Source organism: Athene noctua, chromosome 4, assembly GCF_965140245.1.
Source record: "Athene noctua chromosome 4, bAthNoc1.hap1.1, whole genome shotgun sequence".
Taxonomy (NCBI): Eukaryota; Metazoa; Chordata; class Aves; order Strigiformes; family Strigidae; genus Athene; species Athene noctua.
Genome location: NC_134040.1, coordinates 14,506,597 through 14,530,698, shown reverse-complemented (window position 1 = coordinate 14,530,698; position 24,102 = coordinate 14,506,597). Strand labels below are relative to the sequence as shown.

The 24,102-nt window shown below is 37.7% G+C and overlaps 1 protein-coding gene across 3 annotated transcripts in view; it reads left to right on the top strand.

Annotated features, from left to right (window-relative positions):
• Positions 1–24,102, top strand: part of STK32B (serine/threonine kinase 32B) — a 178,603-nt gene that overhangs the window by 16,237 nt on the left and 138,264 nt on the right. For all 3 annotated transcript variants that reach the window (XM_074903755.1, XM_074903753.1, XM_074903754.1), the window contains exons 2-3: positions 13,840–13,895; positions 21,372–21,523. In XM_074903755.1, coding sequence (XP_074759856.1) covers positions 21,405–21,523 — 119 coding nt within the window. In that variant the 5' untranslated portion in view covers positions 13,840–13,895; positions 21,372–21,404. The remainder of the gene's footprint in view (positions 1–13,839; positions 13,896–21,371; positions 21,524–24,102) is intronic.

Here is a 24,102-nt window from a genome sequence, read left to right as displayed (position 1 = left end):
TTCCCTCAGAGAGCCTTCCAGCTCAGTTATTAATGAGGTTATTCTCATAGTAACTCTGAGGGAGGTGAATATTCCCACTTTCTAGCTGAAAAAGATGCTTTGTAGACTATTATGTGATTCCTGATCTCACAAGGAAGTCTATTACTGTTAAAGTGGAATTTAGAGCTTCTGTATTTTAGCAGTACATTTTCTCAAGGAGTATCTTTTCTGTTGGACATACCTGACAACCTGTTTCTCCTTGCAATAAATTTCAGAAATTCTTTTTGTCAACTAATTCGTAAGTAAGCAACATGGTCAATCAGAAACTTTTCTCAACAAAAGGGAGCTATATTCTATCATTTATGAAAAGTCTTAAAGACATTTTACATTTGAGCAGGTCCTGAAACTTTTCTCCTTAGTTTCAATGACAAGTTTACCCTTCGAAAGAGCTATGAACAGCATGGAGACTCACAAAGGCTTTCCTTCTATTCACTGGCTGTGATAAGGTCTAGTACATCAATTCAATTGTTCCTTGACAACTATTGATGTTTCCAGTGTTGCTACTAAGTTAATAGCTTTTCTGAACCAAATCTCTGTCCTGTTGCAAAAACAAAACTCTTTTCATAGCAGCAAAAAAACGATCTTTAATTAAAACGTTCACTGATCTTAAAAAAAATAAATTCAATGACTTCTAAGTTTATAATAGTAAAATTTTATAAATTACTGCTTTATAATAGGATACACAGATGAGTGATTAAGATGATATCAGAAGTTCCAATTACTTTCCACTAAAACAAGTTAGTCTATGCAAAAGAAACTTTTCTACTAGAAAATATGTTACCTGAACGCTATATGCTAACAGAATGTAGATGCAGCTAAATCAGTTGCAAAGACCTTCCGTTATGGTAAACTACCCTATGACTATCCTGAAGATTTGACACTGCCTAACTAAATCCTAATCATTTTCATGTAGCAATGAGTTCAGAACTATGAACTTAAGTCAGTTGCATTATTATCCAGTGCACCAAATCTAATAATAACCTAATAATTGCAGTTCTTCATGTCACATATCTTCAGTGCCAGCCTAACTGGAGAATCATGTGCTTTCATCTGGTAAATCACAGTGAATCCTGTGCACAAGAAGTGAACATCTCTACAACACTAATGTGTAACTGTATCCAACTACCACTAAAGCTTTTCTGGCCTGTAGGCTCGTGTAGTTACCCAGGCTCTGGCCACTGACAGACACTGATGATGGTTATTTAGCAAAGGTGAGAAATTTTACATTTTAGTCCATACAGAGAAATATCTGACTTCTGATGATATTTTTCATAGGAATGAGTTATACACCAATATGTAAAATCCCTGATCAGTCGTTACAGGCTTTTCACAACAATCTGTGGCTATGTACTGCTTGTTGAAAAATAGTAGTACACTTAGCAATGCAAATTCCTTTCACTTTTTGAAATGCTGGGGTTTCAACCCCAAGCCCCAAATTAAGGTTGACATATGGGTGATTCCCACAGCCCTTCACCAGGGGGTGGTGAGTTTCCCTTTAGGCTTCCCTCCAGGGTGGGCGGCCTTGCAGACAGAGCCATTGGGTAAATGACCCCAGGTGTCCTGCACTGAGTAACCCAAGGTCAGGTGTCCCACTGAGGGATAAAAGCTGGGACCACTTGCAGGCAGGGGCAGTGTCTGTCTGTGAGGTGGATGCTCTGTGCAGAGTTCCCTGTTGGAGAAGGACCTCCTGCCTCCCTGGGACTGGGCTCCACTCAGGTCTGGCTTTTGTAAACACGGGCTGTGTAGAGATTCAGTATGTGGCTTCCTTGGTCTTATGTATTTGGCTTGTTGACTCGGTTGTCTCCCGTCCCTTCTATGGGAAACTGCATTTCACCATTTATTCCACCCATTGTTGGTCGTGCGGTGTTGTTGGGGTCAGTGGGATTGATGTCAGTTATGTATAATCTGACTGACTTGTACTCCCAGTGCTCAACCATGTACTGACCCTTTTGTATCAAATACAATTTGGTTATTGTTTCATCTTTATGCTGGCTGTGTCCTTTATGCAAGGCCTAATAATTGGCAAAACACTTTTCTGTTAAATTTAGAAGTGAAAAGCCCTGTATTTGAAGTCCAATTATCTTCTTAGCTTGATATATTGATAATTAATCAGTCATCATAACAGAAGAATAATGAGATGTGGAGAAGAGCTGCTTTAAAATGCTGCTGAAGGATTACACTAAACTGACCTATGCAGTCAAGACCATCTAGGCTGATGACCCATCATCAGCACTCGTGTTCTTGCTCTCAGACTATGGTACCATGGTACTGATCAGATCAGTGCCCCTCCACCTCCATGGGCATGGAAGTAGCATTAAAATGCCTTGTTTGTGGTTTCCCTGCACAGATCTCTCTTCTTAATCACAGTCTGAGTCTCTTCCCCACTTTGAGTCTGCAATATGTTGCACTTCTACCCCTTTCTGAGCTTGTTGATACCTTTTGGTTTAGATGATATTCTGGGTCAGAAATAATTATAAACTGAATTGCCTTTTGCAGTATTAGCTTCTGTTCATGCTTGCTGCTTCTGTATTCTGTTTTTGTGGTTTTTTTTTTTCCTGTTAGGCTGTCTCAGCTGCTGCATTTAAAATCTTAGGTACCTGTCAAGGGAGCTTCACCTTGGTTATTGCCTGTACCATTAGTCATCACTGGGATTTCTGAAGACCTTGTATTATCCCCAGAAAAGACAAGTAAAATGTATCATTCTCTGTGCTAATTTTTGCAGTTCACATCATCAATGGTGACACTAAACAGATGGTCATTCTTTCTTGTTTTATACCGCACTGCCCATGAAGACATGCTATCAACTTAGGCTTGATCCCTTCTAGATTGTCCAGATGACACTTTACAATGTCACATTTCATGTTCCTTGAGTTTTCTGCCTAGCTCTGCCAACTGTATTTGACTTTTTTTGTTTATTTATTAATAAGAAACAATTTAATATTCATTAGTTTAAAAGTGTAACTTTGCCTTCAAATAATAGCAGTTGTACTTTAGATTGTATTAGCTTAAATCTTTCTGGTATGGGATGTTTATTATGATTACTACTTATCTTCAGAAGGCTAATTGGTTGCCTTCCTGGGATTGCCATCTAGGTCAAAAGACCTATTTAGGAGATCATTTTAAATTTGTCTTTATCACCTGTGCTCACTTATGCATGAGTAGGAAATGTAAATATTAGAGTTGGCATATTTTCATGGGACAGGACTCAGGGTTTGATCTCTTTGATATCAATTTCTGGGAAAGTAAAATACATACAGTACTTTTTAGTACAGACTTTAACTCCCTTATGAAAGTGGCTATCTCATTCTACCACCCTTGAAACCAGACTTCTAACAGAACTAGCCTTGTAGTTTATCATAAAGCGTCATGATTAGCTTAATCGAAACATCCATACTGCCACTGAATGGGGTGCTCCTGCTCTTCTCCCTGTTCCTGCTGTCTGCAATGTGCCAGATATGGTGTCCATGTGACTGTCTCATTTTCTTGTCAGGTTTTTGAAGAGCAAGTCTTTCACCTGGATGATCATATGCTTTTGTCATTGCAGCACATGTAAAGGATCATAAAAAAGGGCTAAACCGCAGTGTTGGTAAGGTTGTCTTAGAGAGAAATTTGTTTGTGTGTAAGCTCCAAAGCATCTAAGTTATGCTCCTGATGTTGGGAAATATAAGTATTTTCCACTTCCTCTCATTACTAGGCTGTCTGAAAATAGAAATCTTTCTAGTGAAAACCTAAAAGCAAAATGAAAAGTAATATTTCCTGAAACATTCTGATCTCAGAAAAAAACCAATCATAAATGCACACACACTCCGCATGGACACAGATAGACAACAAAAATAGCAAAGCAAAAGTTGTCATGAATCAATACTGAGAAATTTTTCGTTTCAGCTGAGATGAGTGTAGACCTTTAGATTTTGTAATTCTTTTACTTCCTTCTACGGTGGAAAAGAGGTAAAATCGAAAGCAGGCGCAAAGCAAAAATGTGAGACCACAAATCTAGATAATTTTCTGTTTGCTTTCACTGGAGTTGAAATCAAATTCTTAATCAAAAGATCAAAACTTTCATATTGCTTTGTATCCTTCAGATCGACATTATTTAAAAAGGATATTTTTTTTCTTCTCATCTCTTCCTACATTTACTCAAGCAAACCATGGCAGTCAAAAACTTGCTTTTCAATTACTCTCTTCTTTTCAGTCACCTCAGAGTACCTGTGTATGCCTCTCAAGCGGAGTAACCTGTCTGAAGATGTCAGAGGCAACACACCAAACTCTCCAATTATAAATTTTTATGATTAAATTTTGGATGAGTTTTAAAGAGGCATCAAACAAAGAAAATTTACTTTAATTTTTAATCTTGTGCTCTCAAGAAATACTGTGGGAGAGATGTGCTGTCCCAAGAGCTTTTCTGATCAGTACTTTTAACCTATGCCAGTAAACAACTATTTGTGCTCAGTCCTTCAGAAAGAAGTAGCTAATTTCATCAAATCAGTGTTAAAATTCTTGTGGAGCAAAGCAACAACCAAATATTCCCACACCTTCCACAGACAATAAACTTTTGGTTTCCCCTAGGATAACAATTACAAGAACCCCTCCAGTCCCTGGAGCTCCTGGTGAAGCCCTTACTAATGCTACCACAGGGCAACCTTTCAGCAGACCTAGCAAAAGCGAATGAGAGTGTTCTTAGATCAAAATCCTACTGCAATTTACAGCTATAGGACTTTTTGTGCTGACTTCAATGGCTTGTTGACAAGTCTCTGCTACCTGTAAAACTCTCCGAGTGGATGACAGAAGATTACACTCATATCCCTCAAAGCATCAGGATGACTTTTCTTAGTTTTGTTTTGGTGACGTATCTCAAATTTCTCAGAGGTCTTGAGATGGTAGGATGGCACTCAGTAATTTCAGTTTAAACTTCTCTCAAAGAAATGTTGTAATGATTTGCAGCTTGTTCTACTTGCCCAAGGAGCAAACTTTGGTTTACAGGTTTCAGGTAGCTGCTTGATGTATTTTTCAGACTATGTGTATTTAATGGCAGCATGATTTTATTTTGCCTTATTAGAGGTGTAAGCAGCTCTGGAGAGAAATTTTTATTTAATCTTGGGTTCAAACAGTTTAACAAGGAGTTGCTGTTTCCTTGTGAACGCAAAATCACATCTTAATTTCTTTTACAGCTTTTACAGAAAGCATTAGAAAAGGTTTTATGTTATTTTACAGAATTAAAAGGGAAGCAAAGTTTTGAGAAACAGTCCTAGCATCTTTCCTTTATCAGCTTGGTTGCTTTCAAACGCTAGTTTTCTTTGAGATTTCAAATTTATTTCTGTTTGTGGCAATACATGCCTATTTCTCTATCAGTGTAAATCATTAGCTGATTCACCAAATTATTTTCTAGTCTGGTTTTTTTATAGGATTTTGGAAAATGGTAGACTATCGTAGTTCTTTCCAATATTCATTTTAACTAACGCATTCAGAAAATTCCCAAACCATTTAGGAAACCCTCCCACTTTTAATGATACAATGTGAGGTGGATTTCACTGAATACAGTGTAGAAACCCATTATGTTGGCCCTGATTTTTGATGAGCAAACCATGCATCATCTAAATATTCTGTGGCTTTGATGCATAGCTAAATTGCATGTGAAGTACTACCTTGTAGGAGGATTAACATAAGGAACTAAGAATTCCTGTAATGCGTCACAGCAGATGTTATTTAGCCCACTCTTTTATCTGTTATCAGCTATTTATTGACAGAATATAGAAATGAGAGGTATAAAATGATACTTTTCCAGCACCATAGTACTGAGATTTTCTCCCTGCTTTTGGCAATCTAGGGAAGAGGTTGCTTCCATTTCATCATGTTTGAAAGGTGACATAGATGGAAGATAACAAGGAACTCTGTCAATCTGTTTCGGGTTTTTTGGAACAAACCTTTCCTCTGAATAACTTTTTAATGGATAATTGAACTTTTTGCCAAATCAAAATGTCATTATTTTCCTTTACAAAAGTTAAGTCTCATACTGGGAAAACAAAGCTGGTTTTGAAAGTTTGAATGGAATTCAAGTTTACCTTTTCAAGCTGTTTTCATTTTGGAGCAGTTCAAAGCTAGACTACATTTCTGTGATATGACAGTTCAGAGATATTGGAATCTGATACTCCTGTTCTCTGCTGTAAATCCAAATCCAACACACCATCACCTCTGAGTGAACCAAGTGTGAATCATGCAAATGCTATGGGTATACCTACATAATGGGAGATATAGTCCAGCCAACGACTTCATCTTGTAGATGGACATAGTCATCATCACAAGAAAGCACAGTATAGTCCTGGACTACTGTGAAAGAAGCCACTTTGGATCAGTCAAGAAGTCTGAAATTAAACTCCTCTGATAATACAGAAACGTTTCACTTTGAGGAGACTGAAGTATATCTTTCCTTTTGTAAGATGGACATTATTCTGAACTTCTGGAGTTGCAACAGGGTAGAAGCTAATTATTGTTGCAATATGCTTGTGGTATTTTAAAATGGAAAAATGTTATTAGTTCAAAAGGAAATACTTTAGTGCAATTGAAAAATTAGGAAAATTACCTTTTAAAATAGTCATAATTGTTTTGATCCATTAAGACCCTTTTTTTGAGTGTAAACTAATGTTCAACTCTCAGAACTTCCCAAGAGAAAGGAATTACATTTTTCCATATATTCAGTCTGCAAACATGATCAGACTGAAATGCATTTTAAAATTCAATGCAAAATTAGCTGAATTTTAAACAAAATTTGTTTGACATAAAAAGATCTTAAATTCTTTCTAATTGCAAATAAGTCTAGATAATTATAAAAAATGATTAACAATAATTAGGAACAGTTTATATTGAGACTAAATTATTCATTAAGCCTGAAGAATTGAGACATTGTAATGTAATTTAAATGCAAAGCCTCTAAATACAATGATAGAAAAGACCATGTTTCATCATCAATGAGATAAAACCAGCTCTGAAATGGCTTTTTTCTTGTCCTTCAGTTATGTAACTTTCTAATTAGAAGGTTCCTCAGTCAATTAATGTATAGGAATATTCCATTCCACTCAAACCTAATGAAGTTGGGTGGATTTTATACTCTTTGCTCACCTCAAAGATGTGCCTGACTTTATCATTCCGTCAACAAAAAATCATTTCATGCTTAATTGAAACAGTATCTTTCTTCACTAGTGCACTTGCCATGAATAGAGCATGATGGAATGTAACTCCTTATGAGTACCCTAACCATTTTATGCCCCTTAATCTAATTTTTAAGCACTGTTTGTTTGCCCTGTCTATGTCCATTCAAGCTGGTGACTCCATCATGAGTACTGAATATGTATGTCTGTATCTACTTGATTATATTATTTACTTCTACTGGAAGTACAGTAACCATTTTAACAAGCTCTGATGGCTGCTAAGACCTACTGAGGTTCTGTCAGCCTAGCCTCAATAGCGCACTCTGGAAAAGGCTGGAGAACCTGAAAAGTGGACAAACATATGAAGAAGACTGCAGAACTATTTTGAAATCATAATAGCAGTGCTGCCCAATGAGTCTCAGGTCAAATTTTTCTTGAATTGGAAGGCTCCTGATTTCTTTCTTTTAACGACACAAAGCATATGTATGCCTGTGCTTTGACCATGTTGGATTGGATATTTGCTCTTGGAGGTACAAAGTTCTTTCAGGTAACGATTATTGGGTGTATTTGGGCTAGTCACATATACATGTTGTGTATATCTATCCCTCAGTTGCAGTAAGAACAACAGCTCTATGTAGAATCCACCCAATATACATATTGCCTCTCGAGCTAGATGTAATTTACCCTTGAACAAATCACAGGTAACATGAGAATATTTTAGATTTGTAAAACTGCAAATGAAAGGGTAGAAATTGTGTTCTTGTGTGATGTCACAAAACAAACATGTAATGATCTGCATCAGTGTAATTTCTTTTTTGGTTCAAATCACTGTACAACTCAAAAATAATGCATTCACCTCTGCCACATATAAAAGACTTCATTGTTTTAACATATATTGTTATGTATATAATGCTGATTAAAAAAAAGCGTAATAGTCATTTCCACCACAACTATCCAGGCATTTCCACTAAAACTATACAATGTCTTTGAAGTACAGTTGTAAAAAACAAATAGTCTGTGATGTGCATGTTTTCCCCAAAGTATATTTTAATCTTGGGGACCAGTGGAGCAAGAAATAGTTCTTTTATCTTTCTCTAAATAGTTTTTTATCAAATGTCTGCTCCATCAGCACTCATGCAGTTGGAAAGATGTGCCTGAGAAATGGTGTGGTCTGAAGTCAGAGCCAGGTTCTGTTCTCAGCTCTGTGGCAACTTGATGTGTGGGGTTTGAGTCAATCATTTACTGATTTCTGTACCTCCACTTCCACAGTAGTGTATGCTTTTCACACTTTGAAAATGGCTTTCAATATTTATAGTGCTTTTACTAAGCACTATTAACTGAATTGGCTGTCATTACTCTCCTGATTACTTTGTATCTGAGCTCTAAACTACATCTTATGCCTAATTTTACAGCTGCTTAGAGGTGTAATGATTCATGTTTCTATAGAAAACTAGAAAAATATAGGCAGAAGATATTGAAGCACTTGTCACATGAGAAGACTGTGGCAGTAGAGGGACTCCTGTGTACAAGTTGGTCACAAAACACAGCACCATCTTTCTAGATATTCCTGATAGTTTTTCATTATACTAATATATTTGATCAAGTATCTGTAATGACTAGGACCTTTTTTTTTTCCTGGCAAGAAGGGCACAACCTTTTATTCATTTTGTGAATCCCATTACCATCATCCAAGCTTTTATTAGTTAAATATAAAACTACTAGAAAATGCTCTATATGGGGCTAATTGGAAACCAAGAAAATAATCGAAGTAAAGTATACTTCCACCTACAGTTATCAATAGAGACTTGAAGATGTGCAATGGAATTTATTTAAGGTTTATTTGAGCATGACTAAATGGAAAGAAACAAAATTATTTCATTTATATGCATATATAGCTCATTTCTGAAATTAACAGGGATCTGTCACTCTATGACAAGTTATATAATATGGTATTAAATGCTGATCTATTTTCTCCCTTAGTTAGCCAAATATATGTTTTACTCCATACTCCTCAGTTTTGTAGTAATGGTGACTTTTTTTAGGGATAAAGGTGGGAAAAGGCGGAGGGGAGATTATAACACTTCTTGATTTTTCCAAATTTATGAAAAACAGTGAAACTGGGAGGAAACTCCCTCATACTGTTTTAATGCTCACAGTTTCATTCTGTGGATTTACCTGTATGAAAAATTAGCTGAAGATAATATAAACTGATTTTTGACTTCTGAAAAATGTTTATACTCTAAGACTCAAATTCAGACGTGACATCTAAGATATCCAAAGTATGGCGTGGTAGTAAAATGAAAGAAGTTCTCAAAAAGTGGGAAATTTTTTTTTTCTTTCTGGAGTAAAGGATACCAAGAAAGCTATTTTCAAAAGAGTAATAGTCGTATTGCTGTTACGGCAGAAAGTGTCCTTCTGGCAGCCACACCATTATCTCAGCAGGGCTTTGTGCTAGAAAAATGTCATTAGCTACAACACCAGGCTCCACAAGAGTTAGACATGTCATGTTTTAAAGAACAAGACCACAATACTTGTGATATTCACACTGCACAGAGGAAATGGCAGTGTCTGATCTTGATGATATTTTAAACATTGGAAATGCCAGAGGTCATGGTGAGCTGTGATTCTCAGAATAAGTAGTGACCCTTTGGTGTTGAATTTTCACTGAAAGAGAGAAGCAGCACATAAAGAATCTAAAAAAAATGTGTGATGAACAAAATAAGACAAAAATGTTGAGAGTGTGAGATTAAAAACACCTGAGGAAAATGACTAGTGCAGTAATAAGATGGCAGTGAACTTAACTTGACTGTTCACTGTCTATCAAGGCTGTGACACTAATGTGACATCTGCATGGCTGGTCTCTTCTTGATGGGCATTGCTTAAAGCATCTTAGTTTTACTCAGCTGGGTTTGGTATTGGTCTCAACTGCAAAGGCTTTTCTTATTCTTTCCTAATATCCCAAAGGAGGAACTTCCCTAGCTTTTGAATCTACAGTGTTGTGAGTATATTTCACAGAATTGTCTAGGTTGGAAAAGACCTTAAAAATCATCCAGTCCAACCATTAACAGTTCCCAACTACACCAGATCCCTCAGCGTTATGTCGACCCGACTCTTAAACCCCTCCAGGGATGGGGACTCCACCACCTCCCTGGGCAGCCCATTCCAAGACCTAACAATCCGTTCTGTAAAGAAATGCTTCCTAATATCCAGTCTAAACCTTCTCTGGTGCAATTTGAGGCCATTCCCTCTTGTCCTATCGCTTGTTACTTGGTTCAAGAGACTCATCCCCAGCTCTCTGCACCCTCCTTTCAGGGAGCTGTAGAGGGCGATGAGGTCTCCCCTCAGCCTCCTCTTCTCCAGACTAAACCCCCCCAGTTCCCTCAGCCGCTCCTCGTACGCTCCTCGTACGACCTGTGCTCCAGAGCCTTCACCAGCTCCATTGCCCTTCTCTGGACACGCTCGAGTCATTCAATGTCCTTTTTGTAGTGAGGGGCCCAAAACTGAACACAGGAATCGAGGGGCGGCCTCACCAGTGCCGAGTACAGGGGTAAGATCCCTCCCCTGTCCCTGCTGGCCACGCTATTGCTGACACAAGCCAGGATGCCATTGGCCTTCTTGGCCACCTGGGCACACTGCTGGCTCCTGTTCAGCCGGCTGTCAATCAACCCCCCAGGTCCCTCTCTGACTGGCAGCTCTCCAGCCACTCCTCCCCAAGCCTGTAGCGCTGCTGGGGGTTGTTGTGGCCCAAGGGCAGCCCCCGGCCTTTGCCCTTATTGAAACTCCTCCAGTTGGCCTCAGCCCATGGCTCCAGCCTGTCCAGGTCTCTCTGCAGAGCCTCCCTACCCTCCAGCAGATCAACAGTCCCACCCAACTGGGTGTCATCTGCAAACTTACTGATCAAAAGGGACCAGGTTGTCTCACTTTAGTGAATTAGGCCTTTCCAGAAAACCACAGTCGCTGCAAGCCTAGCTCATTTCAAATGCAGGCTCAGGTGTGTTTACATACTTCCACAGTCATTTAAAATTATCCTTATTTTCTCTTACACAAAATGTGTTGCAATCATTGTACCTTGATTTAAATAAGGCTTATGGGACAGTGAACTATGGAAAGAAAATGCTTTCTGTTTATTAACAAAAATCTGGAAGTGTAACATCTCACTTTCTATTCATGTTAAACATAAAAATTGAGGAAATTTGATCAATTGTTATGGCTATGTTTTTTAACAACTTATTTGACTTACTAATAATCCACTTTAAGTTCCATGGTCTAGTGCCTCATTTAATAATTTATTTCTTATGGAAATCCAATTTACAATTAAAACCATTTAAAAAAAAAGTTATTGTATTCATTCAGAAAACCACTAAAGAAGGAAGTACAGAAAAATATAACAATTATATGGACAATAAATGTCCTTCTCAACTAAAAATAAATGCTTAATCTTTTATAAAAAACAAAATAAACTGATGCATTTCAAAACCAGACGGGCTTCAGGACACTAATATAGTCAAGAATTACTGAAATGTGGCTTGACTGAAATTTGGATAATTACAGACTTTGTCAACAGTTTTCCACTTGTTTTGGGGACCTGGTCTCTGCTGAATGACTGCAAGGTAAAGAACAAACTCAAACTAAGCTTTCTGTAAGGAATGTGTTTGTTAAAAATTGGTAAAATGAAGTATCAGAAGGTTTGAAAGCAGAGGAGTGACACAGACAACACTAGCATGCTGGAGGGAAAAATCGCTGAATTTTCCCTGGGAAAGAAGTTAATGAGATTAACATACTGTTTTGAACATTTTCAATGCTGTGTTGAATTCCTACCTAAATTAAGGATCAACTTAAAGATCTCAGTCATTATGCTCTGAAATCCTCCATTCAGGGGCACGTGCTTGGGAGGGATGACTTGTAGAAACAAGATTTAAATTGATGTAAGTCTACATGGAAGGTGGTTTTGATAAACTGTCTTGTCCATCAGACCAGTATTGACCAGCAGGAACTGCAAAACAGTGCCCCACTGATAAAAACTGTCAGCAGAGACCCCAGATGCAGGTCATTAACAGACAATTTGTTTCTCAAACATCTGGGTAACCCTAATTATTGTATGAGTCAGCACAAAATTTGTTTTCCAGTTTCCAAGTACTTTATACATCCTTTGCAAGGTTATGCATTTTCATATCAAATTCTTTAACTGCTATATTCACAATTACCATCTTTGTTTGCTAAAGACTAAAGCCTGCTGCTTTCAGCGCTGTCAGCTCTGGATTTGGTTTCTAGCAATTACCAGGAAGGTGGTTGCTATAGCTGCAATAATGAAAGGAGCAACCATGTTTCCTTGAAGACAATGTAAGCAACCATAAATAAACAAATGCTTAAATATATTCTAAGTGGTGTTAATAACATAAACTACTGCAAGAGGGAAAATAAAATTTTAGTCCTTTTCAGTGGCTTGATATTAACCTTGCAACTTCCTACTCAATGCTTAGCTTGAGCTGATACAACTGTTTTGACAAATATATAAAGTACTATTAGTTGTGTAGGATTTTCTTCTTCCTCATGATGCCAGTCACATTTTTGTTGCATTTGTTCATGTTACCACATTTTCTCAGTGACAGTCTGTCTCCATAATTTTGCTGATTCCTGTTACAGCAATAATAGGTGATGATGATACATGACCAAAGTCAGGAACATAAGAAAGTTTTAATTTAAAAAAACCCTGTTAAGTTGCACTGAACTGTGTCAACTCTGATTCACTGAGTTTAGTTTTAAGTGTGATTCTTTTCTGACAAGTGATTGTAAAAACTGTATCGCAGATTGTCATGGTTGTGTTTCGGTGGCTTCATATCAATTTTGTTCAGGATGATGTTGGATTTTTTTTTAAACCACTAGACCTACCAATGAACCAGAGATTTGAAGGTCATGCTGTATTCAGTCTCATGCAACACCAACAACAATAGCATTTCTGTGAAATGAAATCTCTCACTCACCTTCACAGCAAACCACTTCAAAGTCTAGGGCAGACTGTGCTGTCAGATTTTCATGAAGTGGGAGTAAATCCATTCTACTGCCAAGCTAAAATGAAATCTCCCAAAAGAAACTTATGTTACATCTATGAAATAGTCTTACAATATTAGCATTATGTATTGTATTAAGATGGCAAAGTTCTGAGGGGCTGATCCTGCGAGTTCATTGTGGGACAAGCTTCCATCACTGTAACAGAATATGGGAATTATCCTGCAGAGTGATTACTGTATCAATACTATCTTTATATTACTACATATCTTAAGGTGTTAGTTACCTGAATTATTCAGTATCTTTCAATAGATCTTAATCTTTCTGGAAGATGCTGAGCAGTTTCTGCTAATGGCTGCATAATGCTGACTTACTGTCTTGTTACTTAAGACAGAGATATGTTTCTTTTTGGAGCTACAGGGCACTGGAAGCATTGGGCCAAGATGAGTTGATGAATAAAATGAATGGAGCATATTTTAAAGCAAAATTCCTCTTTGCTAGCTGTTAAATATGTTTAGTGTTTTAAGAGAAAAAGTAAATACTACATGGTAAAATGGCATTAGTTGGAAACACTGTCATTTCTTTTCTTATCTGAACTCTGACTTAGCACTCTACAAACTATTTTCCTTTTCTTCTCTCCTTTATTTTGCAGTTAACTTTGACCACTTTCAAATATTGCGGGCTATTGGGAAGGGGAGTTTTGGAAAGGTAAGAATCAATTTATTTTTAGCAGTTAAAAATCTAATAGAGAATTCCTTTGTGTATTTCTGGTGTCACCTGACTAGGGTAAAGGAACACAGGTTTTGTAGCCTTTTACTTCTTAAAGATATCTGATCATTACTATGAAATGACTGACCATTAAATTATTTCTGTTATAATACATTCACTAAATTTAATTGAGTAAAAGTTATTATAATAATTAAGTTTCCTCAGTGGGGATTAGCAGAATTTAAAAATCAGTCCCTAACACAAAAAGAAAGAATGAAGTGGGAGCAGACTACTTTTTTAGACAGTCCACTCTAGTTATTTTTTTCTTAAATCTCTGGACTTATTTGTGTCTTTAAAATAATTGCAGTATTTTAAAGGCATTTTACATAGATTCAATACACTTGGGACTGTATAAACTGGCACACACTGTAATTAAGATCATTGAGTAAATGTTTGTTCAATTCAACAGGCTTTTGATGAAACAGAGAAGATTAATGGTTTGTTTATGCAAGAGTAGACAACCTTTCTTTCCTATAATAAAGACTATAACAAGGTTTTAAATTTTAATATGGGCAAATACAAGGCCATGCAGTTAGAGAAAATCATATTATAAAAATATTAGAAACCATTACTCACAGGAATCCATTTGAAGGTGAAATATAACTTCAGTAACTGATCGGGCAATAGCTATCTAGATCTTGATTTCAGTGATTCTTGAGTATATGCCAGCTGAGTGCCAGTGAGCTACTTCTGTAGTTATGCATGAAGAACACACACAGGATTTTGCTGGCTCTTGGCCTTCCATGTAGAAAAATTACTTTCATTTTACAGAGGCTGAAAATACTTCTTGCAGGATGGCATGATCCTTCATGGCATGGTCCTCATTCAGTTCAGTAGTTTCCAAGAGAAATCCTCTTTGAAGCTAATAGAAGAATATGTTACTACTACAAAATGATATTCAAGATCAAAAATTGGGGCAGCTGGAGATCTGTGATAGTTTATTATCACAATACAGTGATGGAAAATCATGTCAAACTAAGCAGAGGTCCAGGAGTGCAAGTTAGGTGCAGGATGAGCAGTAAAGATATATCCAAATCATTCTGATTATCACAAAGATCACTTGCACCTCTCTTTTTTCAAAGCTTCCCTATTCACACCTCTACTGTCTCTGCCCTTTCAAAGGCTCCCTCACCCTTCCACATCATGCAAGAAAATAAAACAATCCTAAGTGCTTTTTGAAGGCTTGTCGGTTGATATTTGATCCACTCTTCTCCATTGCATTCAGGAAACTGGTGAATGTTTCTATGATATTTCTAGAATCGTCTAATTTTGTTACAGGTTCATTATGGCTGCAGTGTTCTTGTGAACCTGCTTTGGGTATATGTATGGGTGAGAACAGGGTTACACAACCCTGAGAGAACATGTTTAATGCAAGAAAGGACTCATGCATAAGTCCCCTCTAAACTTAAATCCTTATTTTGCAGCTGTCAAATGCAACTGAAGAAACCTTGGTGTAACAGGTTTATTTTTCCTGAATGAATGCAAGCTTCTGACGAATCACCTTGTTTTTCCTGCAAGAGACGGGAAAGAAAAAAACCCATTTTAAAACGACCTATTATGCCATAGCCAAAAGCATAACATGGTAAATCAGACACTGTTTCAAGTGTCTTTCTCTGTGAGTCAGTCTTGCCTTTATCGTTAACTTAGAAGCCTCATTGCTGGCAACTTTTCCTATTACTGTCCTGAAAGTACCTGGCAGCAGAAAATGTCAACAAATGATGCAAGACCTCTAATCTCTGTTGACTTGCTCTTTACTGTTTGGGGTCTCTTGTGGTCTAGCATCCTGCAACATGTAACACCATGTTCGGTATCATGCCTTCCTTAAACTGCCTTCTTCCTTTATGGCTGCTCTGTGGCCTTTTCTGTTTTCTGAGAGAGGTAGGTTGTTTTAAGACATGCTCTACTTTTTTATTTTATTGCTGTTCGTACAATTGTGCGCGCGCTCTCCCCCTCTCTCAATATTTCTTAAATTACTCTGGTTGCTACAGCAACCTTAGGCCTCTGCAGGATATTGCTGCAGGAGGTATCTGATGTGGCAGAGACTCCGTGCAGCTCAGTTTGCTCCTGTGCACAGAGCTCAAGGTGATCCTCAGCACCTCACCTCCTCCACTGGGGCTGGCTGCTTCAGCAGCTTCTCTCTGTCCCTCCCAGCTGGCTTCAGAAAGCAGCTCCCTGCCTTTTCCTTTGTCATTTTCTATTCACAGTAGCAACATTTGCTGTTGCAGGTATTCCTAGGCCATTTGGTATAAAATACTTTGTAACTCAAGAACTTTTTTCTGAGAAGTGGCCACCTGTTTTAAGATGCTGCCTCAGTACACGCAGTTTCTGAGGGACAGGTTAAGAGGAAGTGCAGGCTTGTACACACTGTAGCATCTTCCCCAGAAAAAGTGAAGATACATCACAGCATTTGTGAGGAAGGCAGAAAATGGGTGTGGAGAGAAGAGAAACAAAGAGCATGCTCTTGATTCTGGCAACAACCAGGCTTGCTTCAAAGGTGTCCTTTGAGAGCTCAGGTTGCACCCTGGTAAGGGGCAGATGAAGAAGGTGAGCTCTGAGCCTGTGTACGACCATTGCCGCCACAGCTTCTGTATAAGTTAGTGGCTTTTTTGTTCAAGCCAAGTGACATGCAAGCTGTGGCAGAATGGTGTGGGACCACTTGATGAATATTTGCCTCCACTCCTGGGCACATGTATACATACCTGGTTTACATATTTCTACATACAGATACTGGTACAGACCTGTAAGCTGCTACGAGGGTGATAGTGGTACCCAAGCAAGGTATGTGGCACTCTTCTAAAAGTAGCCTTGCTGGCTTCAGTGACCTTGCTTTGCTAGGAAGATGAAGGTAGCTCTTAAGCTTTGGTGTCTTCATATGTAACATAATTCTTTTACCAGAAGAACTTTAGGCTAGTTATGCTTGGCATGTTTCAGCTATTGCTATTTCCAAATACATTTAAAGTGGACCAAGTCAGAAATTTCATCCAAACAGGTTTTATTCATATAGAAAATATTTGCCTTCTAAGTCAATTCAGAAGTAGACAACAAAATATTCAAACAAAAAAATGCTGAACACTGGCCTAAGTAGCTATTTCTTTTGCCATGTGATACCTTAAAAATGCTCTCTGATGTTTAATCTGGGTAAATTTTTCCATTTTGTTATATGTAGAGCTATCATTCTTACCAAATAAAATCTTGCAAAAAATTATGTATTTGAAGATCATCCAGTAAGTACAAAACTGGCTAGGAGTGAAATACAAGAATTGTCGTTGTTCTTTACCACAACAGTAACCATATAATTACAGACTTAATGCTGCAAAATAATTTGTATTCAGGTGCAACAACTGTTTTTCAAGGATATTATAGTACCAATTTTCTTTGAGTTCTCTGTTCATGGGAACAGGTATATTGAACAATCTGACCTCCTTAAATTAAATTCAAATTATGATTTCAATGTACAAACTCTTTCTCCTATTTGTCTAACTTGCTGAGACACAGGACTTAATTCTGATTAATTTGGCTGTACAAAACAGTGACTTCCTCTGCTGAAGTTACTCTGGTGTAAAACAGATGGGAGCCCAGAATCACGTCTGCACTGATTGAGGGTACTTTACTAAATAATATGCAAAGTATTTCAGAAAAAATATGTTGCTATCCTAAAAACAACATTACGCACAACTGCAGAATATTAATATTGTTTGACAGTATAACCACCTATTTTTTTAGCTTGAGTTAATATGAAAGGCTACTAAGCAGATGCTTGCTCCCTGCTCCAGCTGTCATGGTTTGCTCGGGGAATCTAGGAATGAATCTCCCTATTTCAAGGAAATTCACCGGCAGTGTAAAGCCAAACTTATGAAATCTATTCTCCAGCCTCTTTGCGTAAATCTTTCCAGTTCTGCTTGTAGGCTGAGACTATGAACATTAGTTTTTCAGAGTATGTGGGTAAGAACAGACAAGGCAGCAGTATTTCAGGCACATGCTTCATAGCAGATCTGTCAGTTCCCACACTGACTATGGAACATAAAGCTGACTTCTGTCTTGTAGTCCCCTACATCTAGGTGAGCATCTTCTGCCCATGCAGTGCCACAGCCTGTCTTCTGGACTGTGATTACTCATGGCAGCTATAGCTGCCTTATCTGATCTACTGACCTAAGATGCATAATATTATGATACAGGAGCACGGATGAAGTGTGTACTCCAGCTGCCAGCTCTCCACCTAACAGTGACCTTGCACAGAGGAGCTTTTTCTGACTGCAGTTTTGTATCTCTCCTTTTTTTGTGACCTGTCATGAAACCGTATCATGGTAGTTTGAGAAGTCTAAGCATTCATGTACCAAACTCAGACCAAAATGACTTTATTGAGACTAAGTACATCTGCTCCCTGCTGTTCTTTCCTGACCAATCACATGGGAGCCAGAAGTCTTTTGAAGTTAGTGGGAAACAGGGGAAGTCAAATTTTTCAGCCACCCCATCTTTTGCTCTGGGAAGAGCTTCTCTGAAGCAATGTATGGCTGCTCAGTCAGCACAGCATTATGCAGCTTTCTGCAGCAAACCATTGAGAAATTCTGCCCCAGTTTTACTCAGCATAACTCTCGCTTCACTTAGCTCTGCAATAGCCCATAGCAGTCCTAGTGGCTGTGTGACCTCTTAATCTGCAGACCAAACTCCATCTGTAGGTGCTCTATTTTTTGCATGTGAAATCAGAGCAAATTGAAGAATGTAGCTTAGAAGTAGACCATAGCATATTTTCTCCTGAAAAATAAAGTTTAGCCCTGCAGTAATAATCTATTCGTTTTCTTCCTCTGGATCTGAGGGAAAGTGGCTCCAAGTCACACTCTGATCAAATTTCTTTTAACCTGATATTTTTGAAGGCAACTCAGATGTAACAAAGATACAACCCTGTGCTAACAGCTAAGACATGTAGAAAAAACATTTTTAGAAGGGGAATATTTTCACAAGAAACTTTAAAAAATAAGCACCATATAACTCCAAAGAAAATTAATGGGGATTCACATTGCCTACCTTTAAACATGTACAACACAGATGCCTGCATCCAAGCTAGTCATCTACAGTCTCTTTAGGGGGACTTTAGAAGAGAAGCCATCCCTCTAGAGATGGTTCGTGGTTAAATTCGTGACACTTATATTTGGTTTGAAGCATCACCTACAGAGACTGCTGAAGCAATGATACCAGTTTGAGCAGGGCATTGTCTGGGCTTTGGTAAATTATATTCACAGAAAAATTGAAAGATGCTTTAGTAATGTGAGCATGACAGGCTTCCATACTGATATGTGTAAATAAGGCAATTCTGCACAGACTTCCACAATAATGAGTCTTCACGGAAGTTGTTTGTTGAGGTGCCAGAGCACCTGTTTGTCCCTATTTTAAAATTACTCCTTTGGAAAGAATTTAAACCATAAGTAAAAAAGAACAGTTTAAATATTTCCCATTAAGACTGCACATTTGAAGAGAGCTTGAGGGCTTTTCCTTTCTTTCCTGCAGTAGTGGAAGAGTTTCAGCCCATTGACTGCTCAGATGAAGAGGTAACAGCCAGCAGGTAGAAATGCCAGCAAGGATCTCCACTATGGTTGAGTGTTGTCATACCAATGTCAGATGTTTTTCACAATAACATCCATGTTGGTGCAGCTTGTATTTTCTGATTTTTAGTAGGAAGTAACTTTAGTGTATTTGTTAAAATCCTATTGATTTTGAAATCATATTAAAAGATGTGTGTAGGTATACATTACTAGAAAATATTTACTACCATTCTGCTTTAAAGCTGTGCACTAGACAAGCTTCTACTAACAACAGGTCTGCTTCAACTGTGCTGAACACCCTTGTCTTTACTGACAGGTAAGAGAAGTGAGTGCCTTCTGGAGTCACTGCAGTGTTTAAAAAACCTGTTTACATTACACATTTAGATGCTCTATATGATCCTAGTTTGCTGCATTGGTCAAACCTGTAACTCTGCTGAGTAAAACCCCATTCTCTCAGCAGTCTCACTAGTCAATGGCTCAAAAGGGAGGCTTTTTATGTAACAGAATAAGAGATGGCTGCAAACACCTCAGTCTTGACCAAGTTGCACATGAAAATCATGCTGTAAATTCATGTAGGTGAATGAACTTCTGGACTTAGGTTCTGAGCCAAAATCCATAAACACTGTACTTTATAATGTGATTCACTAAACTGGAGTGTCTGCATAATCTCAGAGTGGATGTCAGGAACTGCCCCTGCAAATTCTGCTTACACTTTTGAAGGACCTGTGGAAGCTTGAACAATTAATTTCCATTCTTCTAGTTCAACCCGCCTGCTACCTCTTCTTCCCCCAAAAGGCTAAACCCAATTCCCCATTGTTCCACAGCTTGGGTTCTTTCCATATAAGTTTGAACCTTGAGTTATCTTTAGGGCATCACCAACAATTAGAATTTCCTTAACAGCCCAAGGAGGAAAAAAGCTAATATACTCTTGGCCGTGCAAACACACTAGGAGTGTCACTTTAAAAAGTCCTGATTAATGAACAGGAAAAACCCTTTAGAGCGAAAGTCTGTTGAGGATATAATTTTGCTCTGTGTGGATAAACAGGACTGTTATGAAGATGAGATTTACACCAGTTTTGGGAATGAGACACAGAACAATCTTATATTTCTGTGTTGCCAGAAATCCTATTTAAAATGGTGGGTCTTCGATGTGATGCTGGTGATACTCTTCAGCTTCATTCAAAAGGTAAACTACCATGATGAAAAACAGTCCAGGCCTTACATGCAGGATTTTCTTCCTGTGTTTACAAAATTATTTGACTTTTGTCAAAAAAAAAAAGAAAACAAAGTTAAAGAAAAGAAATATAATGCCAGAGACTAAATCATTGTAATGATCTCTTGCGACTTCAGAAATATTATGATGAATCTCTCTACGAGAATTAATTTTCTTTTCAACAATAATTAAGGGAGCATAATTCTGGTATTTAGATGAAATACCGAGCCTTGTGAACGTAGGCTATGTTTATGTTGCACTAATCAAGACGTGTGTATTGACTTGTGGGAATGAGGACAATGACTGTGCATTTTCTTACACAGGAGGCAGTAATTTCTGTGACTAATGAAATAACCTGTGATTCAAGCGATTGTAGTGTATTTCTCCCAGCTTTACTGTGTAACTTCTGAAAGTTATGCCGCTTTTCTGGGTGCCCATTTCTTCTTATTCAGGGGTGGCATGTTCTTTTCTTAATTTGTTTATTACAATCTATTACAAGGAACCCTGCATAGCTGTGATGTGGACTTTCTGAAGCTGTTTGTAGGATGTAGTATCCAGATCTGGATTACTGAAATATCATAAAAGGCTCCTTTTTTTTTTCAAAGTCACAACTGAGTTTCCTCTCTGTAGGTGTCAAACTTTGTCTTTTACTTTGCTATCAATTAGGTGTGCATTGTACAGAAGAGAGACACCAAGAAAATGTATGCAATGAAATATATGAATAAACAGAAGTGTATTGAGAGAGATGAAGTTCGAAATGTTTTTCGGGAGCTACAGATAATGCAAGGCCTGGAGCATCCCTTCCTAGTCAATCTATGGTAAGCCAACCTCTAAAATTCTATTAAGGATCTCTTGTTTTCTTCTTTTTGCTGAATCCATTCAGGATACGAAAGGATGGAAAGCTGGAGTATGAAAAATTTTTGGTGACCTTTTTTTTTAAGGTATTTAGGTTTTTCAGATGGTTTTATTTTTCATGAATATTTTAAAGATGTCCTTTTGCATTGGAATATTTAAACATCACATTCACCTTATCATTTCTGGTTTGGTTTCTCTCCAGATTGTTACAGCAGTGTATGGAAATGTGTTGTTCTGTCCAGCTTCATGATTTATTTTTGACAATACCTGGACTAAACAACTGTTATAAGGCTGTGGAATATCAAGCCCAATCATTCAAATAAAACTTCTTGTAATTGATCCTCAAAAATCAATTACTCTTTAAAAATAGCTGACATGGAACAACAGAAAAGCATCTTTTTGTCACCTAGAATTTCTCTTATCTTCCCTGTGCTAGCCACTGAATGCCTCAGTCACATATGAATTTGAGAAAATGTTGGTCAAGTAAAGAACAGCTTCAATTAACCCTCAACTTAAAATATTTGTAGGCTTTTATGTAGTGATAGTAGTAATGGGATGTAAACTTATCTTCCCTTATCTGAAAATGACCTATATAATTAAAAAAAAAGAGACATAAACCATTACGATAAAGAAATTGTTAATTACATTAATGGCTTGATTGGTTGCAGATGGTCACAGTGCAAACAGGTCTTCTGTTTTGTGAGTTTTAGCAGTCTTACTAGAGGTCAATGCCTAACCTGAAGTCTTTTGCCCATCCTTTAGCTCACTCTTGACCTGTACAGGTGAAAAATTTCTTGTTGTCAGCTTAGCACCCTTTTATTTATGTACATTATTTAAAATATGTTCTGTCTTAAGTGAACACAGCTTTAGTATAATTGCATTCACTTATACCAGCAAAGCATTTGATCCCAAAATTTCTTCAAAAAGGACCTAATATATATGTGTCTCAAGTGCTCTACACTCGACATGAATGATCATATTCGAGCTAACCTAATATCCTCTTGGGGGCTTGGAGAAAAATATATAAATATTGTGACTGTAATATAAAACTTTCCCAGTATGTTTTCCAAGGTTCCAGCAACCTGTACTCTGCAGATTTCTTCACCAAAGATGTGGTATCTCTGTGCTTAAGAGCCTGTGGATTTTTCTTTCATGCATTTGTCTAATCTCTTTTGAACTCACACAAACTTTTGTTCTTTATCAAGATGTGGCAAAGATTTCCACTCTGTAACTAGACACTGTGCAGAAACAGTCATAGATTAATGTGATCTACAAGATATTTCAGTAAACATAACAGTGGTGAGGGATTAAAGATCAAATATTTATTGTGAAACAAAAAGTGTACTAGTTTCCAGTTACTGAATTATAATCAGCTAATAAATATTCTTTCTTATTTTCTTTTTTCTTGCCAAAGATTAAACCTGAAATAAGCAATACCTTAGAATGTGTTGGGTATGATGATGATTTTTATTGTAAATAATTAATTTATTCTTCTCATGCTTCTGAGATACTGTCACAAGACTCAAGACTCAAATGTTATAGTATATGTGTATATGAGAAATGTAGAAAATTAAAGAGAAACTTAGTACTCTAGAATTAACAAAACTTTTCAGGCAAAAATCACACTATTCAAGATGCTCCAGTGCACTAACAATGTTCTACATTCAATGTCTCTAGCAGTAGTTATAGTTGACCAGTCTATCTGGGTTGATTATTAGGTTAAATGACAAGATTTTTCTTTGAAAGGAAGGCACAGAGGGGGCCTGCCCACCCGTGAAATCAGGTAATAAATGACAAGTCACCTCCCATGGATGTGGCCTGGAATTTATCACTTGCATTAATGCTTGTGACCCAGCTCAGTGGCCAACAGTCCCGTCTCCGTGTCACCAAGGTTAATTTTCAGGTCAATGGTATGAGACAGAAGAATATTGAATAGTCTGAAGTCTTACATTCAGGTCTAAAATCAGTGCCCACATTTAGGGATAGTCTTGCGAAGATATGCAGTTTCCTTGTGCAACCATTCAGCCCTTGCTGCCTTACCATCTCAGTGCTTCACAGTCCGAAATGCTCATGTAGACAGCATAGTTTGGTTCTCCTTAGTGTCAAAACATGAACCTGTGAAGGTACAGCTAAGCTAGTAGGTGACACAGCATTCAGGAACATTCGAGGTGCTGCCTGATGCAGCTGGATTGACCCTTGGCATGCTCCTGTCCCATGTGAGTGAGCCCCTTTTCAAATGGCTCCTGGGATAATTCCAGGCTCACAGTGTCCCACGGACCTATATGGTGTGGCCAGCACCCTGCAGCAGCAAGGACTTCCTAGCAGAGGGATGAGCTGCTCCCTGCCAGCTGGCCTGAGTGCTTGGAAATGTGTCCCAGCATGTTTCATCTACTATGATAACCAGAATAACTAAATGAGAGTAGGAGATCCTACTCATTCTTTGTACCAGGACCATAATATGTTTCTATAATTAGCCTTGCACAATCCTAAATTAATTTAAAATAGCTTCTGATATATTTATGGAGTATCTACACTTGCAAAC